At 46.7% G+C, this 25,518-nt stretch overlaps 1 protein-coding gene across 1 annotated transcript in view; it reads left to right on the forward strand.

Annotated features, from left to right (window-relative positions):
- The first annotated feature begins 1,103 nt into the window (after nt 1-1,103).
- The window catches only part of LOC139666120 (zinc finger E-box-binding homeobox 1-like), a 53,081-nt gene continuing 28,666 nt past the window's right edge, over nt 1,104-25,518 (forward strand). The window contains 1 exon segment of the mRNA XM_071545238.1: nt 1,104-1,211. Within this exon segment, the coding sequence (XP_071401339.1) occupies nt 1,154-1,211 (58 nt within the window). The 5' untranslated portion in view covers nt 1,104-1,153.

Genomic DNA, 25,518 nt, shown 5'->3' on the forward strand with positions numbered 1-25,518 from the left:
AATAGCCACAGCCTCGCAGCAACTGGTGCTCCTGTGACCTATAATTGCATGTCATGGGACCTCAAGCATCATTTCATTCTGCGCTGAGTTTATAAACTTCATCTTTCCTACCTCTACATATTTCCAAAAGAATTCACCTCAAAGCATGTGATCCCCGCCTCTTTTTTTTTTTTTTTTTACAATTTACACAGAGCCTAGTGTGATAAGCAGTGTGTGTGTGTGTGTGTGCTGAGGTTTGGGTCTGATTGGATGCAGTCAGAACCTGCTGATTGTGCTGGCATGTCTGTGTCCTCTTCATCACCGAGGCAGTGAACTCTGCTCAGGAGAACAGCGGGGTCTTTCTTTAGGTGGAGGATTGAATCAGCGATGACAGTCTCATGACTTCGTCCTCGCTCTGACACACACACTCTCTGTCTCTGCTGTGCTTCTGCTCCCCCATGCTTCACACACACACACACACGCACACACATGCATGTATACAAACACATGAACAACAGAAAGTGCTGTCTTTCGCAGTAGGTAGGTCATAAAGTTGTCTGGGCTTATCATAATGTAATGTGTATCGATGATGGCATGGAATTAGTCATTTTCAACCAATGACTTCATCATTAGATGTGTGTGTGTGTGTGTAAAGCTGATCAAAGCAGTACAATTTCAGCTGCCTTTTCACACTTTTTTTAATGATAAAAACTAACAAGACAATGTTTCCATCCAGCATAGATAGTGGTCAGGTAAACATGAAGTGCATGAAGTGAGTACTGTGTGTAACATAAACAATGTAAACTCATATAAGCCCCACCCAATACCACCTACTATTGTGGATTAATATAAAAAAGAAATAAATAATCTTATCCTAATTTAAACAAACTGCATGAAATACATTTCAAATGAATTCCAGAGTGCAGTCTAGGCAGGTAGAGATGATGTTGAGATGAGTGATGGGGACTCATGCCCACATACACTTCCATCATGTTTCTCGGTGGATGGTCCTGGCAACATGGGTTTGGGAGGTGCGGGAAGGTGATGTCGTAAAGCGGAGTGTCGTAAACCAGGTGCGGAGAAGGGGAGGTGAAGGGGAGGGAGGAGGAGGAGGGGGAGAGGGGGTGAGAGAGGAGGTGACTCTCCGGCAGCATTTAGACACAGCGAAAGGATCATGGCGGATGGCCCCAGGTGTAAGCGCAGAAAGCAGGCGAACCCGAGGAGGAACAACGGTGAGTAAAACAACTTCCGACGCTGATTTTTCCGTGTGGGGAAACGGCCGAGAGGCTGTTCTATCTGCGGGTAATTTCTCCGAAAACTTTGGCAGCCCAGAAGTCCGGTTTTTAGTGGCTGAAAGTGTTGGGAAGTAGCAAGTGAGCGCAGTATTACAGCCCTATGTGGTGTACCGTTATACCTGGGTCGCGTCTCTCCCTCCGCCTAGCGGTCCGCTGCACCGGCGACCGTTATACGCACCTCACCCCGTTATGAGTGGACCAGCTTTTGTCTCCACTTTCTCTCTCTTTGTTATTAATTTTAGTGCACTTTGTGCCTCTTTATAGATCCCAAATTCATTGAATTATACACATTCTGCCGTCTTTTATACCACCAAACTCGGACCTGTTTCAGTGGGGGAAATAGGCTACCTGATCGTTATTGCGGTCCTCGACAGATTCGTTTTCTTTGTCAATTTGTTTTGAATAACGTTAGATATATGTTTTCGTCTAAATCGTCGTGGTCATCCTCTCTCTGTTTTGCGAACGAACAAAACACAACTGTTTTGTTTGTTCTTTTTTTCTTTTGCACACTCGTAGCAGGTAGCGATACACTGTTGCTGTGCGGCGAGGGCTGAACAAACGCATTTCGCTTGGTTTAATCCTGCCTGCTATGCGTTTGAAATTATGCCCAGTTTTGATATTACCGACGAGGTCGTTTTATCATTTTAAGGCAGAAAAGAGAAGAAACGCACGTTGAGTTTTGCCTCGTTGTGAGCAGGTTTCTACTTGATGCTATAACTTGCGACGGGGTATTTTGATTCAGTGCTGCTTACATTGCCCGTGTTGAGTGTTTTCATGACGGTGTTTCACAGTGAAGTAAAAGCAGAAGCTTTGTAGAAACATGGATGGGTTCTATAGGGTTCTGGAGAACGGGGCATAGCTCACGCGCTGTTTGTGTGAGCAGGGCGAGCGCAGCCCATATAAGGACAGCGGATCCTCTCCAGTCGCGCGCTGGGAATCCTGATTTTATTCTCTTCCTCGAGGACAGTGGACGCGAGCGAGCCTTACATACAACCTACTCTGTTTTTCTTTTCATTCTCTTATTGCCTATTTCCATTTAGTCTATACTATTCATTTAGGCTATTTAATATCGATTTATGTTCGCGTTATAGCTTTGAAATGCAGGGCTCAACGAGTTTCCCCCACTTTATTCTGGTCTGAAAAGTGTTTTAGGAATAGTCAGATGGTTTTGTTGCTGTTTTGGCCGGCTGTTTCTTAGGTTTTCTCTTCTGTTTGTATGACAAATGTAAACGCTATTGGTTTAATTTTAGGGCAGACTTTTAAAGACTTTTCTTTCTCATTAACATTATCTCTCTTCGTGCTGCCTCCTTCCGTTTTGAGCTATGCTGCTGAAACCGTACAGCGACCCTTTAGCACGACTTCTACAATTTCTATTTTTCTTATCTGAGAACGAAAGCGATTTGTTTCGCAGCTCTCCGACGACATATGTTGCCTATCAGCCGTTCATACTCAAGTGTTGTGCCACCCAGTGTAGCCTACAGGAACTGAGAACATGTTTACCTGATACGGGGGCAAAAAAAAAAATTTGGACTGTCAAAACATCTCGGTAAAAACAAACCTGTGCCATTTAATGTGGGATGGGTGACGTCGCTCAGTAAGATAAGGTGGTTTCTGTGGTTGGGAAAGCAGCTCCTTGTAATGCGCTACAGTAAACGGCAACTTCTGTAGGTCGAAAACAAATGCAACCAAACGTCTTTCCTCGTGCGGTTTGGCTGTCGTGTGGATTTTCTGTGGATTTGCGATGATTGATATGAAGAGTGGCTTTTTCTCCGTCTGTTATAGGCTAGCTGTTTAATTTCTCTATCGTTTTTGGCTTGTTTTTGGGTAGGCCTATGTTCAACCAGGTGATACATTAGTCACCGTGGAGCGTGTGGACGGTGTATGTGTGCAAGGTGCGGACACACCTAAGATAACGGTCCTGTTCTCAAGGTGTGGATATGCCGCTGAGCCTGAGTGTGAACGGGAGCTTCATATTTCACTGCGCTCTGCAGAGACTTCAGCATACCTGTCATTTCTCACGTTTTTTTTTTTTTACTTTACCGGGTGTTATTTTAGATTCTTCAATAATGAAACAGGCCTATTGATATTTTCAGTTATGAGTTCATGTTTCCTGTTACTTTGTCTCATTTGCATGCGCTTCAAAGAGCCGTCAAGGACCACATTTAAGTTCCCACTTCCTACCACCTTCTGACAAGGCTGATCTGTCATGTAAATCAGCATCTCTGCTGTTTTTTGGGAAGGCCTAGGCCCAGAGAGAGGGATATTGGGGGAGACGCTGAGGATGGGGGTGCAGGGTCATGTTGTGGCTTGATTCCATTTTATCTAAACAGGCTTTTTAATGTGGATCGCTATCTTTGCAGAAACCTACCACAGCACAGGGGCTACCTATGTAGCCGTCTCCAGATGGCAAGATATTGCCTGGGGAAAAGGTGCGGGGTGTGGGCTCTTGTAATCAAGCAAGGCCTCAAATGGTGCCCAGCTTGCCCTGGTCAGTATCAGTTGCCTTGCCAGGTCCCTGGCTAGCAAGGAGAGCCGAGATCAAGGTGAGCTCCAGTCCCTGCTGTAAACAGAGAGGTGTTAACAGCCTGCAGGACGACAGGTGTTTGCAATCGGTGAGACACTGCAGCTTCCTTTGTCACTTCTCTCCAGTCAGCTCCCCTCAGGAATAGCAGCCGTTCCCCGCAATGGTAATTTAACACGGCAATTTGGGAATAGAGGAATGCGCCCGGTATTAACATTCTTAGCAAAAATAAACAGGGCCATGCTGGGACAGCTTTGTAGCCGCGTTGGAGAGCTGGGCTGAGGTTGTGGGAGCAGTGTTCCTCTGGAACTTTGAAATGACTGTGCATATAGGTAGCTAGGATTTCTGTTTATTTGACAGGATCACAAGGCTCATTTGTCTCATCTTATCCCTTGCTCTCTGTCGCTTTCTCTCTCTCTATCTCTGTCTCTCCCCTTCTGACACACACACACACACACACACACTCTTGCACCTTGATGAATCATCCATCAAATAAGGAAAATGAGGTTGCGGGCTTGGCACTTGGCGACCAAAAACTCATGTGATGTTGAAGAGCATGTTTATTGGCCTGGTAAAACTATACTTACTGCCCTGGACTCATTTTCTACCTCCAGAAAATATTGAATGCAACCACATGCTGTAAGTTTGTGGGAGAACAATAAAGAAACAATGTGGTTTAGCTATAGCTACAGTTTGTTTGGGGAAAAAATGCAATGTTTTGGGCCATAGTAAAGACTCTGGGGGAGGTGGGGATGGGCTCTGTAGCTCCACATGCCACTTCAGTGTTTTAAAAGACATCTGTTTACATTTAAAAGGTCCACCCCTGTTGTGTGAGGAGTTTAGCAGAGGAGGAAATTTTTCATTTATCTCACTGCTTTTCACCAACTTCCTCAGCAGCTTCATTTGAAAGTGCCAAGTAAGAAGAAAATCCCCCCGCCTCCACTCCTCTGTGTCTTTCCTCTCTCTCTCCCTCTAACTCCTCCCTCCAGAGCTTGTCCTTTATTCGGGGGTTGAGACACAGTAGCCAGGGGTGCTGTTGATTGCCCCCTGACCTAGGCACCCATGCGTGCCTAGAGTATGACTTCACTTTCCCCCCCTGTGCCATTGTGAGTTTTCCAGCATGTCCAATTGTGTTTGTGTTTAAGTCCGTTCAATGAAAGGGGAAGAGAAGGGAGGGGGGAAGTGTTTCGAGCTACAGCTTTAGCCTCTTCTCCACTCCCTCCTTCTGTCCGTCCATTCCTCTCTGACCCCTAAACTCTGGGCTCCATGTTCCCTGTGGAGCCGAAGGGGGGAGGGAGAGAGTTGGTGAGAAGTGGCTGAGGTGACCAGAGAATTTTACAACAGGTGATACTGAAGGACGGCTGCTGGCAGACAAAAAGCATGACACGCATGGCAGCTATTCTCCAGACCCACACCTAAGCACGGTTTGGCTCATGTATAAGTGAAAATAACTTTTTTCCCTTCTCCCTTGTCTTTGTATCCCTGTAATTGGTGTAGTTTTATAGACTTTTATGATAAGTGAGACTGAAGGGACCCCATGGGGCGAAGTGCGCAGCCATTTTTACTCACTTAAGTTTGTTTTTGTAGACCAAAATTCAGCTTTTTCTTTAACTTTTGGAAAAAGCTGTGAAGTTTGTTTCGGGCCTAGCTCCATCCCTCAACATGTCGGTCAGTGTGGGAAAAGGCCCGTCCTCGTCTGACCATGTGGTTGAATGAAAATTATGTGATGTACGACCACACTCCCACCTCTGTTAAGGCAGCTTAATGATTAGCTGCTCCCATGGAGGCCGAGAGCATTAGCCTATAAAAAGGTGCTCTCCCTCCGTAAAGAAGGAGTTTTAAACCCCAAGTCAGTTTCACTAACCCCCTTAACTGCGCTGGGATGTGCTTTATTGGGGTTTGTGTGGCTGAATGCTTAAATGAGCCATTGTGTGTTCAGGCTTTGGTGAGAAAGCCCGAGGAGAAAGAGCCTAGTTACCTTTGCAGTTTGCCCGCTCTACCTCATACACTTTCAGTGGCAGAAGAAAAGGCCCATTCAGCAGGCCCGGCATGGGGAGGGAGAGCCCTTTTCACACTCTGCTTGTGGGAAACTTCTCCTCCATACTGTGCATGCCATTTGCATATGACCCATTCTCTTCCAAAAGGTCCCCGCGAGGGAGGAATCCGTGGAACGCTCGCAGAATTCATCAAATCTCTCTCTCACGCGCTCCTCGGGTCCTCGAGGGCCCGCGTTGCAGCGCTCACTTTGACATTTTTGCCTCAGAAATGTAGCCTACGCCTGCGTCATGCTCGCTCACCTCAACGTTAACGCCGGCGCGTTTTCGAGGGCCGATGTGCACTAGCCAGTGTGCTGTTTTTAATGTCAGGACGAGGGCCTTAATTTGGCACAGCAGGCAGGAGTCCCCAACCCCCCCCCCTCCCCCCAAAATCCCCAGCGTGGGCCATGAGGGGTCCGTCTGCGTGACAGGACGAGGTGATGGGGGCTGCACGCCCGGAGGCTCCCTAACTGACGATGACGCAGCCATCCAGCGAGCGTCAACACTGTCGCTGAAAGGACAGAAATATCCCGGAGTTGTTGAGTTGGGGGTGGGTAGGAGCGGGGTGGGGTGTTGGGGGGGGGGGATACAGGGGCGAGTCGGTGGGAGCATGTAGCGACGCGTCAGCTCACTGAACTGAATAAAAACACAACGGTTGCTCAGGAGCAAAAACACGCCCCCCAGAATAGCAGCCCGGGCTTCTTCTGATCATTTAGCTAGTTAACCGGAGCTGCTCCCGCGGAGCAGCACGACACAAGGAACAGCGTCCATATTGACATGCCGGCTCTCTGCTGAGTGAGTCGTGTAGGCCTGCAACAGCTCCGACAGCCTTGACCCAAACACTGATACTGACACAGAAAGCGGTGTAGGCAGGTATTTGTTTGCAGTGCAGTGCAGTGTAGGGAGGAGAGCTCAGTTAAGTGTATCATGTAAGCTAACCAAGCAGAAATGCCTCCTCTGCCCTCCTCTCCTCTCCTGACTCCAACACAGTGAGTCATGGGCAGACAGGTGTGTTCAGCTAGATGACTTCAACCCCCTTAGCCCCCAGAACATGTGTTGTGTGTGCTGCCTGTCAAGGAATAGAAATCAAGTTTCCCCTTTTCTTTTCTTTTTTCTTTTCTTTTCTTTTCTTTTCATTTATTTTCATTTCTTTTCTTTTCTTTTCTTTTCTTTTCTTTTCTTTTCTTTTCTTTTCTTTTCTTTTCTTTTCTTTTCTTTTCTTTTCTTGTTTCTATCTTGTCTATTTCACCCTCTCTCTCCCTCTCCCTCTTCCACTCTTGGTCTGTCTCTCATTCTCTTCCCCCTCCCCACAGAGACAGGTGTGGGGGCGAGAGATAATATTCTCTAGTAGTGTGTATACTTGAGGGAGAGATTACCTCTAAATTGCCATCCTCGTGGAGGTAAATATTGTGTACGGTGCGCCCGGCGCTGCCTGTTGATGTGTCTTTTTAATCATGTATTCGGTGGCTGCTCTTCAGGCCCTCAGCGAGTCCCTTTGGGTCTGTCTGTAGCCCCCTCCTCATCCCCCCATCACCACCGCCACCTCCTTCTTTCTCTTCCCTCCCCTCCCCTCCTTGTGGTCCTCAGTGGAGCGGTTAATGAAAAAGACTGGACTGACACAATAGGCAGAAGGCGGGCCCTGCAAGGGGCTCTTACACCAGCTTGTGTTTGTGGCAAAAACTCATCAGGGCAAACCTCTGCTGCTCCTTCTCGCTTCAGACCTGACTGTTAGTGTGTGTTTCTGGGGTTTTTTCACCACCTTAAAATCCTGCACTTTTCATTTTTCAGAGTTAGATGTTTGTGTTGGAGGCCTTGTCCCTTTTAGACGTGCTTGACCTTATTAACGTCCCACAGTGTCTCTGTCTACAGAGATGAAATCAGATGACATCAGATGAGTATTCCGCCGCCACATATTGCGCTTTGAACACAGTGTAGCGGCTGGCTTTTTGCCAGCCTGTTATGATGACCATATTGATTTTCCTCTCCGTAGCACACAGAACTGATAATGGCCCTCCTGAGGGGGGACGCATTCATATTCACGGGCTGATTCCAACTGCACAACCGGGCTGTGATGTCCCGAGGGCCGCGGTGACTAACAAATCGAGCGCCCCTCTGTCCCCCAAGCCCTCACATTGAGCTAGCCAGGTTAGGCTAGCCCTGTGACGGCTCCGGCAGAAAACCTTAGTCACCCTGTTTGTTAGTCAGAGAGAGGGCCGGCTGCTACGCTGAATGTCAACATGGATAAACATCCACACAGGATTAATGAGAGGAGAATGGCCGGCCTGAAAACAGAGGGAGGGAAGGAGGGAGGGGAGAATAGAGGGAGGCATGGAGCGTCCGCATCGCCCCATTTAACCCATGAGCGTTTTGTTGAGCTCCCCATGACCCTGCTAGTGTGACCTAACCTAAGGAGGGAGCCAACCCCAGACGCATTCATTGACTGTTATGAGGACGGAGCTACAGTATGTCTTTGTGAAGATGAATACAATGTCAGAGAAAAGGCAAAAGGCCTGGGAATAAGATTATTTTACCACCTGGGCTAAATCTATGCTGTGCCTTGATCTGTGATGTTTTGTTGTCCATTCTCAGTACCAAGGAAATCAAATAAGGAGGATAAATGAATTGTATTCACTATTTAGGTTAGGTTAATTATGGGGTTGTACTGTATTTACTAAAGACGTCACTGTTTTGTTTTAGTAGTCTTTTTTCCTGTAGTTTGTATGTGGTTTCATCAAGTTTCCCTCTTTAAGAGACTCAACAGGGCTGGCCCCTGTGTTGAGTAGAGAAATACCTGCCATTGGGTGATGAATGCGTTTGCGTCGGTGCTTTATAAACAGTTTATTCCCTTGTTGCGTCACCCCATATGTTTCTTGCTTCAGTGTCATTGTTCTTTCCCCTAAGATGCCTTCAGGGAAGTTGGTAGTAACACGTCATTGCTGTAACGCTTGGGTTAATCTCACATTTAACCTTTTTTGTTTGATTTAGACATAATGTTGCATTTGTATTTTTCCTTTAAGAGGGAGGGAGCCGCTCTGAGTTTTGTAAATATTACTGCTCTTGCTGACCAACATGTAAATTTAGCCTTTTCTACCCAGCAGCCACCTGTGATACATGATAGATGGCCTTCTAGAGCAAAGTACACAGTGCTTTTTTTTTTTTTTTTTTTTTTCTTTTTTCTTTACACTCAGTCTCTACGACTCTGTCTGTGTCAACTCTGGGAACTGGAATTCAGCCAGTGACCTTTGACCCGTCTCAGCCCACCTGTCCTGGCTCGGCTCACCGCTGCCGCTGTTCAGGTGTTTACAGTCAAAACACGCTGCGGCCTCACCAAGCACGTTCCATGAATACATGTGTGGGCGTAATGTGTGTGTAGCGGGTAGCGCAGGAAGGGGAGTAGATACCCTAGGATCTCCATAGCCAGGCGATCCTACATCTGTCCTCTTACTCATGCTGACAGGGCCCTCCCCTCTCTCGTTACACTGGCGCCGGCGCTTTTGCCTGCAAGTCAATGAAGCGCGGCCTTTAATTGATCATGTTTGGAGTTGTACGACACTATTAATTAGTGCTTGCTCGTCACTTGTTTGTTTGTTTTGTCCCGCTGTTCCCAGCACAACACCGCTGGTGCGTAGGGCGCAGGATGGCCCCGTCATTAGTCGTATCATCTGTTAGCTGCACGCCGCTGTGCTTACAACACCGAGAAAACCGCTCACTATTACCCTACCTTCACATGCTCGCCCCAGCTGTCTTTCCAGCTCTCCCTTTCTCATGACTTCTCTCATTCTTTCTCCTTCTTATTCTTTCCTTTTCTCTCTCTCTGTCTGTCTCTTCTCGGTATCCCTCTCTTTCTCTCCTCTCTCTCTTTCTCTCTCTGGCAGCTGCCTTGGCTCCTAGTCTCCAACACCAGCAGGTGCTGTAGGCACGCAGCAACTCAGCTACACCACTCATAAATAACACCTGACAAAAGTATGAGAGAGAGAGAGGAGGAGGGAGAGACAGAGAGAGAGAGAGCTAGAGATAGAGTGAGAGAGGGAGGCAGAGATTGAAAGTTTCCTCTGGCAGGAGAACAGGGTGTGGTTCACGGTCAAATGCTGGCCTCCTCAAGAAAGACATGTTCAGAATAGAGAGAGAAAAGGAGAGAGCGAGAGAGAAGAGGGGAGGAATGTGAGCTTTTTACTGGGAGAGAATGTATGAAATGCATTGCCTGTCCTTCTGAAGTTTGCACCCCTCCTCAATGCCAACTTTTCTATCAACCCTTTCATGCAAATGTCTGGTAAATGGATCTTTTAAAATACAAGGCCAGCACTAAGTGACTGGTTAAGGAGGAACTTGAATTTGAAAGAAAGACAGCATTATCTTTGCTGTAATTAGGAAATAAGAGCTTGGAACAATGTTAATTGTGCTCTAAAAGCAAATGAAGAGGTCAGGACAGAAATTATATGCACACTTCTATAATCACCGTCAATAATGAACTGGCACTCGGAATAAATGAACCCATAAATCAGCCCTGATCGAGGGCCATTAATGAACATGGCTCAAACTCAAATCCAGTGTTTCTCATTGTCATTTTGTGCTGTTCAAATCCACAAATACCAGACACACATCCTGTCTCATCAGAAGCTATCGATCAGCCTCTCAGGGCGAAGGTTAGTTTGTCATTTTCTCTTGTCTCACCGTGAACAAAACCAGGAAGTGTGTGAGAGATTACGGCCCAGGATGCAACCTGAAAGCCCTTTATCTCTGTGAAAACAAGAGGCTTCCTGCGGCCCTGCTCCCATCCAGGCCCCCTTTCAGCCCCCCAGCCCCCAGCACCTGTGGCAGCCTATTTAAGGCCTCTCATCGGGGGCTGCGGAGACCACAAACCAGGCAGAAAACATGAAAGCCTGGAAGAAAGAATCAACGCTATTGCTGAGACGTAGGCTCGGCTGTTTCACACCACACTTAGGGCAAAGAAAAACAACATTTCTTTTCAGACACACTAAAAAGAATCGGCCGTGTAAATTGAAGGGTGAGTCCGGGAACGAAAGGTCATTTTTTTTTCTGCAGAGCACCTTGCTTTCCAGCTGAGTCTTGGAAATAGGGCTGAAGAACACAGTGACTGTGTCTACCCATGGCGTGCCTTCTTAACCCCCCTCCTGACTCCCGGTGCCTCCAGTCACTCCTGACTAGCCCATAAAGAACAAAGAGTGCCTGGACACAGTGTGACACAGAAATCGAAGAGAAAATAGCCCGGTTCTGTTTGCCTGTCATGTCAGTGTCGCTCTTCTGAGGGAATTCATGACCTAAATTAGCCAGGTTTGTCTGCCTGTGTTGTTCAGCTTCAGTGAAAGACAGTTTGACGGGTCTTCTGAAAGTTTTCCCCTCTCCTTTTCAACATCAGATGCCGGTTTCCACTCCTCATAGGGGTATTTTTCGATGAGTAAGCAGCAGCCGATTAAAGCTCGTCGGTTACCTAATGTTGTGTTGTTAACCCAAAACCACAGCCTTAGAAAACAGCCAAGGCTCTCTTGCTCCTTTGAGTCGCTGCCACCGCTGGCATGGGTGGTTTGCCTTGACAGTAGCCTGCCATGAATTTCAATGACCCCACCCCCCACCCCACCCCCACCCCCACCCCCCAGGCCTTATTATGCCATCGCTGCTAACTGGCTCCTATTCACTGCAGTGTCCTGACTTCCCAGAGGGACCTAGATAAACAAGGGCCATTCAGCCGCTGAAAAGCCCACCCCCCTGCCAGCCTTGGTCTATCCTTGTGTCAGTGCCAGGATGCAGCGCGTCTCGCTCGCCACCGATGCCAGCAGCAGTGGGCGTCGCGCCCTCGATTCATCCGCCCTACACAGTGCACTTTTAGAGGGATTAAACTTGGACTTAGTGTGATGACTGATAAATGACTGCCGCTAATGTAATGTATGGCTGACGAGCGAGGCGGGAGCGATGCAAGGAAGGGGTGTGTGTGTGTGTTTGCGTATGGATGTGTGCGCTTGTTTGTACATCCATTGTGTGTGTTTTAGAGAGAGAGAGAGAGAGAGAGAGAGAGCAGTTATCTGTAGGTGTGGTGTGGCGTGGTTGTGCAGGCCAAGCTGACTTCCTGTTGTTATCGTCCATCAGGGAGATCAGGGGTGGGGGATGCTCCCATGAGATTACCCCGTGAGAGTCACATGGTCTGGCTGCACTGCATCTAAGGCCCTGTTTGTGTGTGTGTGTGTGTGTGTGTCTGTGTGTGTGTCTATGTGTGTGTGTACATGTGTCTCAGAGTGCGTTAGATGTGGTTTGTGAACGCATTCCTGACCTCCACCTGAATGCTGACCTGTGCGTGAACCGTTTCGGAGGCTCTCCCCATGCCTCCCTTTTTCATTTCATTTTCCTCTCGTCTCTCCATCTTTCCTCCAATCCAACAGCTCTCAGGATAGAGCCACAGATCTCCCTAGGGTGCCCTCTCTCTCTCTCTCTCTCCCTCTCTGCCAGATGTCTGACCTTGCTTGTTTGTTAACCCAAACTTTTCACAAGGAATTACTTTTCTTCACTTCACCTTACTGTATGTCAGTTTCATTTTAATCAGTGGAAGTAACTTTGATTGATGCATAACAAAAAAATATGCCTACACACTGATGCCGCATACACGTCTAACAGTAAAATGCTTTGATCAGAGAATCATGTACAAATTGGCCAAATTTAATTGCATCAGCAGTAGTCTCGTCCACAGGCCTGGTAGTTTAAATGATTACGGACATAATTTTCTTGAATTGAGCGGTCGCTGGCGACTGAAGGCCATTGGTAAGCAAGAGGGACACCGTCTCCTGAAGGCTGTAATGGCCCTCCTGTTCAGCCAGCCTCCATCACTCCCCGACTCACCGGCTAATTTAAAGCAGTGCCCTTCTAATCGAATGGCTGTCTGATGAATCTATTGAATCAGGACGGATGTCCGGCGGGGTGTGGCAGTGACACAGCGTCTAGACTGGGTTGAGAGGAGGCCAGACAGCTACAACGTGATTCAGATCCAAAGGAATCTCACCTCTCTCGTCTCCCGTACTCCGCCGGTTATGTCTGTTGACGTGAAACGGCATTTTAACCAAATCAGTTCCACCTGAATGTCTTTGAGGGTCAACTCCTAAGGAGGGCAGGGAGAATCTCTCAGGGCGAATGTGGGAGATTATAAAGGACACACACAGTGATTCTGAGCAAGACCCTCAGAAATAACATTAGAGTTGATTGAAGCATGCATTATGGTAACAAGGTAGCAGACCTATATTTGGGTTAGGCTTTATCTACCCCTCTTCTTAGGGAAGGGCAGATGCCTGAGGCTGAATTCCACCTTTATAATTGTGTTGTCCAATGACGGATAACGTTGATGTAAAGCTGTTTATTGTTGGTGATGAGTCTATTGAGCCCAGTCATGCTCTTTCCCTTGTCCTTGGGGAGCTTATCCCCCAGGCAGCGCTAGCTATATTATTATTAAAACCCAGGTTTAAATGGACTGGGTCCTCTGATCGACAAGCAGATTAACCAACCAATAAAGCATACATCACGATATAGAGAGGCCCCCCTCGAGTGCCTGGCTATTAATATACAAATATGGAGGATTACTGTCTGCTTGTCTCCATGGCCGTGGAGAGGGGATTAGGGCCCCGGTCCAGACAGATTGGATTTAATGTGTGTGTAAGACTAAATGATTGCTGTACTGCAAAGCCCTTATGTATGTACAGACTGATCTCTGCTCTCCGGCTGACCCATCTTGAAGGTATGAATGTAGACAAATGCACGCACACACACACACTCACACATAAAGCAAAGAGTGTGTTCTGCTGCCTGCAGGCTAGCGCACTGTCTTCACTTACAAAACAAGACTCCTTCAAAAGCGCAGATGTTCATAAAAAGACCAGTAATCACAACTATACAACATAATCTAATTTCTGTATGGTTTTATTAGACAGAGTATGACTCTTGCAGTAGTAAGCATTTCCTTCATGACCTGCCAGCTAAGATGTTCCTCTGTCTACCAGCAGTTGTGAGAGAGAGGCCATGCGCTGGGCAGCCCGGGAGTCACCATCCCCACATCCTGCAAAAGCAGAGAAAAACTCCAGAGATTTATTTATAAGTCCCAGCTTCCTCTCTGTGAGTGCCCCGTCTCCCTCCCTCCCTCCCTCCCTCAGCATTAAACTATAGCCTTAAGGGAATAGTATCTAAGATAGACCTTGATCAGTAAGGGAAGAAGGGCTAATACACAGGCCTAGGTAAAGGCTAGGTACAACTCTCAATGGGATAAGAGCTACTCAATTGATAATGGCTGTGATCACAGAGAAAGATGCTTTTGTATCCTTTAAGTGAAAACATGTGTAGTATCCTATCCCACAGATGTCCTAGAGATAGCACTCTGTGTGTGTGTGTGTCCTTTACCTGCTGTTTTAACATTCGGGCACACACACGCATACACACACACCATGGCTGTTTATCCCCAAGGGCGCCTTGCTAAAGGAGAGAGAGCCCCTTAATCATGTCCCTGTCCCACGTCCTCGTTATCGGCCACGATTAATGAGCTCTCCATTAATGAAAAAAAAACAGGAGGTGCCAACCCCTCCTGGAGGAGAGAGAGACAGAAGGGGGAGGGGTGTGTGTGTGTGAGTGTGTGTGTGTGTGGGAGGGTGGTGATAGTAAACGCTCCCCAGGTGCAATGACATCACCCTCCGAGGGAGATATGATAGCCGTCACAGCTCGCTTTTGTTAGGGATGACAGGGTGTGTGTGTTTGTGTGTGTTTGTCTTAAGTGTGTTTGCACTTAAACGTACACGTGTCAGCGTGTGGTGTGTGCGCGTACGTGCGCCCGTTCGCTCCCATTCAATACTGTGTTTTGATTGTGTGAACCCAACCTCTCGGGTCTAATCCGTTTCGCCTTTGTATATCTGTCTTCCTCTTTTGTCTATGGCGGCCGTACGGTGTGAGGGGAGAGGGAGGGAGACGAGGGATAAGGAGCGCTTGATGAGACAGGGGAGGAGGAGGAGGAGAGGGCGGCAGGTGCAACGGACACCCGGCGCAATCACCGGCGCTCGGCAAAAACGGCGACAGGAAATCAAGGTTGTCGTGGCAACCTGGCGCTATCGATTAAGCGCGGCCGTCTCCGAGCTCACGTCAGCGTCCCGGTGGAAATGGCGCTGCGTAGGGTTTCAGGGGAGGAGGAGGGGGAGGAGGAGGAGGAGGGGAAGCGGATGGGAAGGCGGTGATGGAGGAAGAGGAGCGGGAGGAGGAGAAAGAGAAGGAGTGGGAGGAGGGGAGGAGGAGGTGGGGGACAGATGACTGCACCTCTCTCAGAAGTGTCTCACCAAAAAGACTGTTTGCTCTACTCTACTGCTCTGCGAAAGCTCAGCCTTAAATCACATCTGTCCTCCTCGACTGGAAGTCCGCCTCAGCTCCACGTCGCTCCGAATCTCCTCCTGGATTTATGAATGCAGGATATTTCTCATCGCCGAGTGCCGCCGATTTCCACGGTTTCGCCATTCTCAGAAGTGCGCGCCACAAACACTCAGCGCTCATCCTCCTCTGTCCCTTCTTCCCCTCCTGCCTCCTCTCGCTGTCCCCCTCGGCCCGTCTCTATATATGGGTGTATGAGAGGACCTTTCTCTCCGTGTTTCCAGGGCTTTAGTTCACGTTGTGCCGTTTGATTTAAGGACCCCGTGGCACACATGAAGAGTTTACTTTTCCGTCTCTGCTGGGCAGGAGGGTTGCTCTGCAAACTCCTGCCTGCACACAGTGATTTCACCATAATTGTACACTGAGGTGGTGATGTTGCATAAGCCCTGCGCAGAAGTAATCGATACCCAGTATTGACTTGTTAGGAGGAGTATTTTTGGCTGACATTGCACTCAGTTGGTGTATTTTAGACAGGCCATCTCTCTCTCTTTCTTACTCCCTCCCCCTCTCTTTCTCTGTCTTTCTCTCTTTCTCTCTCTCCTCACAGAAGGTGATCTCGCCCAGTCCCAAATCCCTAGCAGATGTGTCACCTCTCTCTATCTCTTTCTCTCTCCACCTCTCTCTCTCTCTCTCTCTCTCTCTCTCTCTCTCTCTCTCTCTCTCTCTCTCTCTCTCTCTCTCTCACACACACACACACACACACATGACCATCCAGAAAAAGACAACACAGTGCCTGCCTGTCTATAGCCTTTTGTTTTTATTATCATGATTCTGTCAAGGCCTATCCTATCAATCCTCCAAGCCAAACTCATTTTGCCACCAAGGAACAAAACACTTGTTAGTCAGGGAAACTGCATTGCTGGAGGAGATTTGCTGCTTCCCTCCTATTGGAACGAAGACAGTACAAAACTCTCCCTGTCTCCATCTCTCCCTCTCACTCTCTCTCACTCTTTCTTTCTCCCTCCCTCCCTCGCGTCCTCCTACCCCCCATGGTCAGTTGAACACAGAGCAGTTCTCTGTCCTGCCATCATGTGGGTTTTAAAGCCTGGTTAACCCATAACTGTCTGCCGAGCCAGGCTCTATACTGCTTCCCTCAGTGTTTCATTTAGTGAGCTCAGTATCTCATCTTTACTCGAGCACTTAAGTCTCTATTATAAGCAAATGGGTCTAGTGTCGGCTAACTTGCTGCTGCAACATTAGCTGACTATTATACTCCCATCTGATTATTGCTAGTTTTTTGAGGGAAATACATCCTACAGTTAATTCATCCTACAGTTCATATCAAGTAGGTTGTTTCAGACTTTGCCTGTCTATTCAGTTTGTGTGTGCACAGACAGCGCGGCCTGACCGATGGCATGCACTGCATCACAATCAATTATGCATAGAAAAATTGTCAGTGTTAATATAACACCAGAGTCTAAACATGAACACAATTCTAGTGTTGATATAAGGCCAAACCCATTAGAGTTGATTTAACACTTTTGATAGTTTTGAACAGCCACCTCAGAGCAATATCAGCTCTATGAGTGGCTAAACAACTCTCCAATCAACATTTTTCAACTCTACACACACTCACTGAAAAATCACTTTGGAAAATTTGCTGTGTGATTATTGTAGTTCAGTTACACACTTTCAGTTCTTGACAGTGTTAAATTATATGGTTTGAACACCATCTTAGTGCATCACAGCACTCAAAACAAATATAAAACAAAAATGTACTTGGGTGGCTGTTAATTTACCTGTGTGGGCACCCAAATATAATATGGGATGCACTACTCTTTATATTAAACAATAATGTGAAGACTGACTAATAACTCACAACAGTAACTATAGGGCTACACTTGGTTAACTAACAACTAGGCTATTGCAACAGTAGCTTGGTTAGACTAGAATACAATTAAATAGAACAGAATAGATCCAATCAGAGTTGAGTAGAACAGAGCAGAACAGGTTATATAGAATGGAATTGAAAACAACAAAATCGAACGAGGCCTTAAGCAGCGTCTTACATGATTGCGGGGGCGCCTAACAGCCCAACTCCCCTCTCATCTCTCTTTATTTGGGGCTATTCTGGGCTGGGCTAATGTGGCGGCAGTGCTGCGCGCTGAGTGAGTCAGCGGTCATTAGGGCGTGCAGACAGCTCTCCGCCGGAGGCCACAGGAGCCAGTCAGTCTAATGGTGAGGCCTGTGAAGCGTCGGGGAGCTGAGCGCTCAGGACGTCCCATAGCTCCTTCCAATTAGCCTCCCCCACCCCTCGCCCATATTCGCCGTTAGTTGGCCCGTCCGCTCCCGTTAAACCTGCAGGACGGCTGAGCGACGGGCGCTCCGTTAAGCTTCCCTCCCCACTGTTGAAAAAACCCACTCAGAGTTTCTCTTTGCCGTGTTAGAGAGAGGAAGGATTCTGCTTGATGTGTCGTTCTTTATAAATTGTGCTGCTCATCTCTTTGTCCTTTGCTTTTTGATGAGTGAGTGTTTTCTAGCAGGAGAGGTCTGGTTTGTATGTGTGTGTGTGTGTGTGTGTGTGTAGTGAAAAAAAGTTCCTCCTCCTGCATGCTGTCTTTGCTAATTTTGCAACATTTGGGCATTTGCTTGCACCTTGAACAGGAGGTATTCGTTTTACAGTAAGATGTGTGTGTGTGTCTGTGTGTTTTTATATCAGCCAATACAACATACCTACAATCGTGTGTGCTTGTATGTGCGTGTTCCTTTGTCAGCTAGTACCTATAGTCTTGAGTGTATGTTTGTGTGTTCCCATGTCTGTCAGTCAGTCTATCTGTAGTAAGCGTCATGTAGCTGAGCTGAGTTGAGCTATGAGAGAGAGAGAGAGAGAGAGAGAGAGAGAGAGAGAGAGCGGCTCAGCCACAGCGCTCAGATCCACTCATCCTCCCCAGGGAGAGGCCGACTGAACAGGAATGTAAACATGGCAGCTAAATAAACTGCTGTGTGGGGCACAGAGAGAGAGACACACACAGAGAGAGAACAAGACAGAGAGGGAGAGCGAGAGAAAGAGAGAATTTGGAGATGTCAGGATCACTCACTGTTCTAAAGGGAAAGGCCAGACTTATTAAGACTATTACTGGTTAAATCTTCCCTGTTTTAAGCAGAAACTGCAAATAAATGGTCTGGATCAAGACAAATGTAATAAAGAGGTTTTTCTTTCACCTTTAACTGGTAGTGGTCGCCATCAAAGAATGTAACCTGGGAGGGAGGGGAGATGACATCCACAGTGTGTTTGAGAGGTATCGGGGCCTACAAGGACAGCTCGGCATTCCTCTTCCCTCCCCTCCCTTTAACACCTTATCTCGACCTCTCACTCTAAAATAAGATGCACTCACACCATGTCACATGGCAGAAGCAATCACCCACAGCTTCTCAAATACTCCCCCCGACTTTCAAAGCCCAGTGAAAGAAGGCTGTGTTCACACTATTCTGCATTTTTTTGTAGAAAAAGCGCTGCCTCAACTGCACTTTGTTTCCATCACAACTAGCTGCGGTAGCTGCCGTTATCAGCAAACAGTATTTAGCATCAGGTGCAACTCAAACACTTACCAACTCTTTTATGATCTGACTCTTATGATCAGAGTAACAACTACTGCCCTCTTTTCTAAGGCTACTTTCTCCATTTTCATTATGGTTGTTGTTGTTATCATAAAGTGTCAGCTGCTTATGTACCGTGAAACCCTACTTGCTCTTTGTTGTGATTGGTCGTCTACATCATGTGGAAAAAAGTTTGACTCATCTCAACTTCAGAAATCGCTCTGCTCTGCCTAAAAAGAAACTAGACGCAGTGCTTTTACCAAAACGGGACGCTTTCCATCTACTTCCATCTACCATCTACTGTGGCCACTCCCCCTTTACTTTCAGAAAGGTGCTGTCAGTTTGAAAAAAGCGGAATAGTGTGAACATGGCCTAAGCTCACAAAAAGAGAATAACCTCTGACCCCGTGACCACTACGATTCCTAGAGTAGTGATGTTACAATGCTGATATGATGATAGTTTACTTCTCCTGTCATAGAGAAGTTTGGCCTTTACTTACTGTATGAAGGAGGGTTCACAGCACACACAGACTGCTTTCCATTGGCCCCGGGCCAGGGAGCGCAGCCTCTTGTTGGCCACGCCTAGCCTCCGTCTGCCTGTGGCTTTTTCAGGCGCCCTTGGACTCCGCCCCCAGCAGTAGGCTAATCCTGCGGACTTGTTTTGATGTGGTGATCTGACTGTTGAGCACAGGTGCTGGCGGCTGCGGCCGTGAGTTCTTTCTAGTTACCGTAACCCGGGGCAGGTGGCAGCCATTACGGCTCTGTCTGAGGTGGCAGACTGGCAAGTTTAGCCGCCGGCATGCCACGGCCCATTCCGCTCTCCCAGCCCGCAATGGCTACCGATGGACGACTGTTGACATAGCTGACTGAGCCGACTGAGCCGAGCTAGCGCGGCACAGTGTTCTGCTACCACTCGTCCCTTCCTCCCTCCTCCGCAAAAACACCAGCACCTTGGGAAAGGCACAAAGCAGGTTCAATCGCTCTCTCTGTTTTTCTTTCTTTCCGTTGTTTTGCTTTTTTCCCCCCTTTTTTCTGCTGTTGCCCTTTCCAGTGCCTTTTATTCTCTCCCAAGGTGGATCAAAGAGAAAAGGACTGCGGAGGCGTATGGAACTAGACTCAGTGTCAACAAGTAGCTTTCTCCAGCGCTGCAGAAGGCCGTTCTCTTATTCTGCTTCACGCTCAGCTGGGATTTTGTCGTGGGAAAAAAAAAGCACTTTACATCTTCTGAAGGGAGCATTTAGATATTTAACACTGAAAACTTGTACATGCGTCTTTGTTAGGATTTCCTCTTCTTATACCCCATTTTATAGTCAGGCCAGCGCCGTCTATTCATTCTTTTATCAGCTCATCGATCCGTCCTGATATTACATCTACTCCTGCCTGCATTTCCACTCATCCCTCTCTCTATCCCTCTACCTTGTAAGCTCCATCCCTCTTGCCCTCCATCCCTGCCTCCATCACTGGGCGCTGGGCCAGAGGTGCTAAACAGCGTCTTAACCTGGTGTCTGAGCCTCGACTCATCCTTTATTCATTCCCATTAAAGGAGCATGAGAGTTGTTCTCTGCCAGTGGTTGCTGCTGTTTCCCTCTCCATTAGAAAGACAAACGGCCGCAGTGTGAGTGTACCTACCTAGTGTACCGTGCATAACTGATGGGCGAGTGTGAATGAAATATGCATGCTGGGTCGCTCCTGACTCCTCTGAGTCCAGTTTGGGACAAGACAGACCATATGGTTTCACCTGGTCCCACTGGTCACAGGAGGGTGGAGCAAATGGGTTGGCATGGCTGGTGAGTGGACAGCATCTTCTCAACAATGCTTTAGGAACACACACACACACATGCACACAAACACACACACAATGTATAAAAGTATTTTAAGTCAAAATTTCAGTTCTGTAGAGGTTTTAAAAATGTTACAGTTTCTTGATGCACTGTTTTTTTCCGGTGAGAAATCAGCCTAGTGCATATTCAGCTCAGACCTACTGTATAGTCTATAGTTGTTTTCATTTTCATGTTTATTTCACATGTAAAATTGGTTTCATATTCCATTCAACTGGCGTTAAAAGGTCTTAAAAAGTCTGAAATCTCACTTGATGAAACTTGCAGACATCCTTAAATATTAATACTGTAAAACAAATAAAGGCACAAAGGCACTCAAACAGACAATCACACACACACACACACACACACACACATGCCAGTGCCTCCAGTAGCGCCATTGAGCAGGCAGTGTGCCAAAGTCCTCCATGGGATATAAGCCCCCAGGCTCCCTTATGTACTTACATGTAGAGTACACACACACACACACACACACACACACACACACAGGCCAAACAATATCAGCCTCTCCCACCTTTACAACCTTGTCTGCCTCTGAGGAGCCTGCTAAAAAAAAGAGAGAGATAAAGAGAGGAGGACAGCAGACGATGGGAGGAGAGAAGCGAGATAAAGGTGAAGAATGGCGATGAAAATGGAGAAAAGTGCTAAGCCAGCGACTCCGGCTGTGAGACGGACAAGAGTGAGCGTTTCTGCCCCGCTGGTGGAATTCTGGGGGGGGGGGAGTAAATTGAATCAGCATATCCTGTGGGCCGTCACCCTCACCCTGTCTCTCTCTGTCTATTAACCCTCGCCGGACTGTACAGGCTGCATCTCAATCTATTAGCTTTAATGGGAAAACGGGTTGGAGACCTCTGGGAACAAAGATCACGGATGCTACAAAGGACTGGGGAGCTTCTCACTCGTGTGTGTCTGTGTGTCAGCGTGTGTGTCGGTGTTTGTCAGTGCGTTGTGTGCATACGTGTATCTGTGTGTGTGTGTGTGTGTCTGCATTAGCATAGCACACAGCGGAGGTGGGCAGCGGATGCGGCGAGCACCTGAGCAGTAATCCAGCCAGTTAATTTTGGAGGAGCCATTTAAAGTGAGAGGAGGCATCAAAGAGAGGGGGGAATGAGGAGGTCAGGATTTTCCCTTAATCCCTGCACTGCTGCTGGCAGAGGAGAGCGACAGGGGCAGGGAGGCAGCGAACTGTGGTGTTGTGACAGTATTTTGGAGGGGGGGGGGGGGGGGGGGTGTATGTGTGTGTGTATGTGGGGGCGAGGGGGGTTGTTTGGCACTGTGCCACTGTAACACTGTGTGTTAAAAAACTAGCAAGGAGCTCCCCATCTCCTGTCGGAGACTAGTTACAATGCATCAGAATGGTACTGAGAGGGATAGCAAGCACACTGGGTAATACTGGGTTACATGACATTATTTATTTGACACACACACACACACACACACACATACATATACACATAAACACCCGAGAATGCACGCATGCACACACATGGCCACCCAGCAAAGAGTGGGTGCATAAAAGAACCTGGCATCCAAGGAAACACGCAAGCACACACTGCCACACACACACGCAAACAAACATGAGAGGGCTTACACAACAAATCCAGCTTGTTCAGATATCACCCGTCATCCCATTGTTTAGCAGAGACCTCTCTCATTAATGAAAAGCTATTGTGAATAGAGCTCTGGATCGCTGTGGCCTTGCAGACACCTATACCCCCCCCCCCCCTCCCTGCCCTGTCCTGCCCTGCCCTGCCCTAATCACCAGTCCCGTGGATGAGGGGCATTACGGTAAAGTAGCAGGTGCCTGTCCATCGCAGCGGTACACAGGCTGATTTGATGGTAATCTATAATCTGTAAGGCTTTTGATCCCACCGCCATGCTTATCAGCCAGGTTTGTTTGGCCAGGTTCGGAGCGTCGGTTTTAACAGGATGACAACATTGTGCGATTAACCTTTGGTTGTTGTTCACCGCTGCTCTTTTATCATCTCCCCTGTTTTTGTTTATGCATGAATGAATGTGTTGATAGTATTATGGCGTGTGTCTGTGCACAGGCATTTCGGTGTGCGTGCTGGTGTGTATTTTATTCAGTAGGTAGGTAACAATATATTGTCCCACTCCAAAAGAATACCCATCTTAACAAGTCTAGAGTTGAGGCTTAAAATCATGTTTTCACAGGTCTTGTTTCAAGAAAATTCTTGTAACAAGTTGATTTGAATCAGAAAGAATCAAATTATTTCACACAACCAGATTTTTTCAGTTGTTAAGATGGATATTTTTTGCAGTGCACAAAATATATCATAGCATACAAAACGTCATAGCATACAAAATGTCCCCAAATGCATAGTGAAGCTAAGAATTAATAATGCAAGTTAGCACAATCTGGATAACCAAATTTGCAAATTAACTCTCAAATTAGCTCTTCTCATATAGTTGTCAGTCAGTATAACATAAATTTAAACTTGTTTCATTCTAACTTCATTTCTAATATTGTGACAATCATGTTATGAACACAGTATTATATTAAATAAACTGTATCATTCACTGAGTATATTTTTACACCCCTATTATCCAGTTTCAGTATAGAAGAGCTGCCATTTTTGCTATATGGCCATGATGCTGGAAAAGCCAATGTTTGGGACAGTGACAAAGTGAGTGTTTCCTCTGCTGTTTGTTTGGGCTTTAGTACAGATACCCAGCCAGTGGTGGTGATACAGTGTTGAACTCCAAGGCAGGCTGCCTCTTATACATTATACATGAGAAAGCATTGTTGATTTCATTTGTCTTTCTGGTAGATTTCCATCCCCCATCTCTCTTTCTCTCTCACTGTAGTCTAATCTGTAATAGAGGTTTGCTACAGCAGTGTATTTACCGTAGTGGTGTTATGAATCCAGATCTGCTGGTGTGCCCACCACGCTACTGTGTGCAGGCTGGAAGTGGAGCAGACAGTGGAGCTGTAGGTGGTGACATGTACGGCTCGCAGGGCGCCAGTCGCTTTTATGGGACAATAATGGGAGGCTGCCATGGATGACTTACTGGGACGCACCCACAACCTTCCATATGGAGGGGTTTTATTTGAACATGAGTTGCTTGGTGCGTGAGTGTGTTTTGGAAGCTTTTGCTATCATCATACCACATAGGTGAACCACCGTAGACTATGAGAAGAAGTATGTGTGATTTATGGCCTCTACGATTTCACACAAGAACACATATAACTGTTCGTACACATGAACACTTAACTGAGGTTGTAAGTGTGTTTGCGCATGTGTGCAAGTCAATCACACCCCATAGGCCCCAGTTATAGCAGACAAACAAGTCAGAAATCTCATTTGATTGTTTGGAGACAGAATTAATACCCATTTACATCAACAATATGAGGAAATCAACTGAAGTAACCAGGCAGTCTGAACTATCCACCCAGCAGTAGATAATTGTTGACACCTAATTCTATTTCAAAGGGCTTGATTCTTGTATAACTTGTGAATGTCACACAGTCATCAGTGTAAATCGAATTATGTAGAAGTTTGGATGCAGATCTCATGATATGACAAGCTGTTACAATGTTAGTTCTACCATGTGTGACAGGAGTCCTGCGTGGTTAACCCGTTTCAACGGGATGTTAAGGCAGCCGCTCAACAAGTCAGGCCTCATCAGTTCATTAGCCGGTCTTGGGATGAAGTGAGGCAGCTATTGATTTAACAGTGTTAGTGTTTATCAGGTTATCAGCTTAACCGAGACACGCACCTCCACAGCATTACCGCAGTGTGGAAAAAAATACACATACTACACATCTGAGGCATAGACACAATATGAATTAATTCTAACCATTTCCGTTTATTCTAGTACTGATGATCTTCGTGGATTAAGCAAGCACTGTGCACGCAAGGTTACCACATAGACTAAACTCAGCCGGTTGGCTAGTCTCTCCTGTTGCTCAGCAGCTGTTTTTGTGCGAGTCACATGCTGTCTGGCAGAATTGGGAGCCAGGCTGGCTTCCTTCTGAAGGTAGTCACCATCCTGTCTCCCCTGGCAGGTAGTGGAAGTGTGGTGTCAGCTCTGTGATCACCCCTTCAACTTCCTCCTACTGCTAAGACAACTTCCCACTGCCTACAGGGGTTCAGCAGGGGAAGAGCTCTGGAAACACACTGTAGTCTGTCTGGGCTGGATGACTTGGAAAAGAGGGAGATATTTAGGTTGTGGTTATGGTCAGTGATGTAGTTCTAAATGAAAAAGCAGGTTAACTAAGGCACCAACCACCAATATAAAGATTTTTTTTTTAAATAAATCAAATGTACATTACACATCATGACATGAACACTAGTACAATTGTCACCCATCACATGTAACAAAAGACCAAAAAAACACAAATGCTGTGAATAAAAAAAAACAAAACACATCTATACCTCCTTATACTGAAAGCATTGAAAGGTGCAGGATGTCAGTAAATTCAAAAGCAGCATTTAGAATAAGAGAAACTGAGACATTGAAGAAAACAATTATATTATCAGAAGAGTATTCATATTTATATGTTTTATATGCTAATATTCATAGTTAGATTTTGATGAAAAGACCTTTTCATGTAACTTACATGTCAGTTCTTATTAGAATATATACACTCTGGTATCAGATGAAGAACAATTTCTGTATTACACAGCAAAATCATCAGTTGATTTAACTCTGAGGTTGTAAAAAGTCCACACCCATCAGAGTGTATTGAATACTTTTAGATCGTTTTGAACAGCCGCCTTAGAGCCATATCAGCACTATGAATGGACAAACAACACTCCATCAACACTTATCAACTCTAAATAGCTGTCACTGAAAAATCAGTACTTAAAATTTGCTGTGTACTTGAAAAAGTTGGTCATTTTTTATGATGTGTAAATAGTTGCGTACATTGCGTTTAGGTGGTTTACCCTC

The sequence above is a fragment of the Centroberyx affinis genome, unplaced genomic scaffold (assembly GCF_046629955.1).
Source record: "Centroberyx affinis isolate AG114_WGS23_722 - 3 ecotype Tasmania unplaced genomic scaffold, CSIRO-AGI_Caff_v1 ptg004816l_1, whole genome shotgun sequence".
NCBI classification, from domain to species: Eukaryota; Metazoa; Chordata; class Actinopteri; order Beryciformes; family Berycidae; genus Centroberyx; species Centroberyx affinis.